Raw genomic sequence first — 1,881 nt, 5'->3', positions numbered from 1 at the left:
ACGTTTGGCCACTGCCACCAGAAGGGGTATACTTGTTTAAAAAACTAAACAAAATCCTGATTGAAAACCCTTGTCTTAAAAAAAGTCCTGTTTATTACAGGTTTGTTACCATCTCAATTTATAGTGTATTGGGTTCGGTTGATTGGTATTAATTATTTACCACTGTTAATCATACTCTGTGGTGGGTAGTATGCCCACTGACACAGTACGTTTGTTAGGTATGTCCAGTTTTTAAGTTATGGAATCTTAATGTCCAAAAAAACTTCAGTGAATGGAAGTTCTGCTAACCTATTTAAAACTTCATTGGAATAACATTAGATTTCTGGTGTTCATCCTCCCTTTTTAAAAACAACTTTTTGTATCCTGACACCTTTAGCTGCGAACAGGCAAATGTGACCACAAGTCTAATCTTAAATGGTGGTTTAATATTTACAATGGTGTATTTTAAATTCACAATTATATATGTAGATGGAAAATTCCTGGCCTCAAAGGGAAAAAAAAACCCTAGCAATGTGAACTCCTCTTCTGAGTACAAATAGGACACTTTAGTTTTGTATCAATATATTTATTGTGTTGTAGTTTCTTACAGGAGAAAGTGACTAATCTAACCAAAAGACGATGAGCAGAATTTTGAAGTGATATGTCAATACTACAATAAAATACTTTATGCATTTTGTAGTAAAGATTCTTCATGATTACCAGATAAGGGGAAAAAGTTCTTACATAAACTATTTAAAGATAAACTTCTAAAACATGGTCCACTGTACTTTTTCAATATGATGATAATTTGTAGGAGCAAAATACTGCAAATATTTCAAGATAAATTGTATTTTAATATAGAGTAGTCTATTCTTCAGTACTCTGAATTGGGAGGTTAAAATAAAGGAATGGTGGAGGGGGGTTTGTTTTTGTTTTTAAATGTAACATCTATGATCTTATGCTCTTCTTTCCTTCAGTCCTTAGATGATCTTTCAACTGTGTCTTCTGAAGAGTTAGTACAACTACATGCACATATCTCTGATACTGGTTAGTGATTTTTCTGTGGTGGGTTGTGTGTTCTTCCAAGATGGTTTTTTTAATCTCTCAAAGGTTCTGCTACGTGATGTATACAATTTTTATCTTAAATATTTCTAATGTTACAGGCCTCTCCAAATCCTAATGCTTTTTTACCTATCTGTTCTTCACTTCACCTTTATGAAGTTTGTACGTGTGGTATAGGGTTACTGTAATGCAGAGGAACCCTCATCAAACTTCTGTTGCAGCCTTCCTGTAAACCCTGAAATGAGAAATTTTAATGTTAATGCTTATCTTAAAGGTCTACCAAATGAACTGAGAACTCCTTAATTTGAATTCAGTAGTTTAGCCTACAGTAGCTTTATAGTTTTCAGTTGAATTTATTAAAAATGTAATTTGTTCAAGTGTAGCTGTCATCTCCCTTTGTTTTCCGGTCAAGCAAATGTTGTTCTTCACTGTGTTTCTTCTTTATTATAACACTTTCATCTGCCTTTCTATAGAAAGATTAAGTGGCTTTCACTACTGTGGAAGGGACTTAATCTTTTGCTACTGCATTTTAAGTAAAGGAAGATTGCATGCAATGGTGTGTGTGTGTGTGTATGTATGTATGTGTATGTATGTGTATATGTATATGTGTGTGTATGTGTGTATATATATCAAATCTGAGCACATTATGCCACTGCAGTAATGTGATCAGTACTGCTTCATTTTGTTTGTCACTGTTTGGCTTTCTTTTAATACAGGGGTGGGCAAAATGCCGCCCATGGGCTGCATGTAGCCTGCCAGGCCATTCTATCCGGCTTGCAGGGCCCCTAAAAAAATTTAGAAAATGAATATTTATCTGCCCTTGGCTGCCTGTCATGCGGC

The 1,881-nt window shown here is 34.7% G+C and overlaps 1 protein-coding gene across 2 annotated transcripts in view; it reads left to right on the top strand.

Annotated features, from left to right (window-relative positions):
• Positions 1-1,881, top strand: part of SNX13 (sorting nexin 13) — a 122,463-nt gene that overhangs the window by 89,553 nt on the left and 31,029 nt on the right. For both annotated transcript variants that reach the window (XM_019534274.1, XM_019534265.1), the window contains exon 17: positions 957-1,026. In XM_019534274.1, coding sequence (XP_019389819.1) covers positions 957-1,026 — 70 coding nt within the window. The remainder of the gene's footprint in view (positions 1-956; positions 1,027-1,881) is intronic.

Source organism: Crocodylus porosus, unplaced genomic scaffold (assembly GCF_001723895.1).
Source record: "Crocodylus porosus isolate Cpor-Errol unplaced genomic scaffold, CroPor_comp1, whole genome shotgun sequence".
NCBI lineage: Eukaryota > Metazoa > Chordata > Crocodylia > Crocodylidae > Crocodylus > Crocodylus porosus.
The sequence above is the reverse complement of the archived record's forward strand: the minus strand, read 5'-3'. Positions and strand labels throughout refer to the sequence as shown.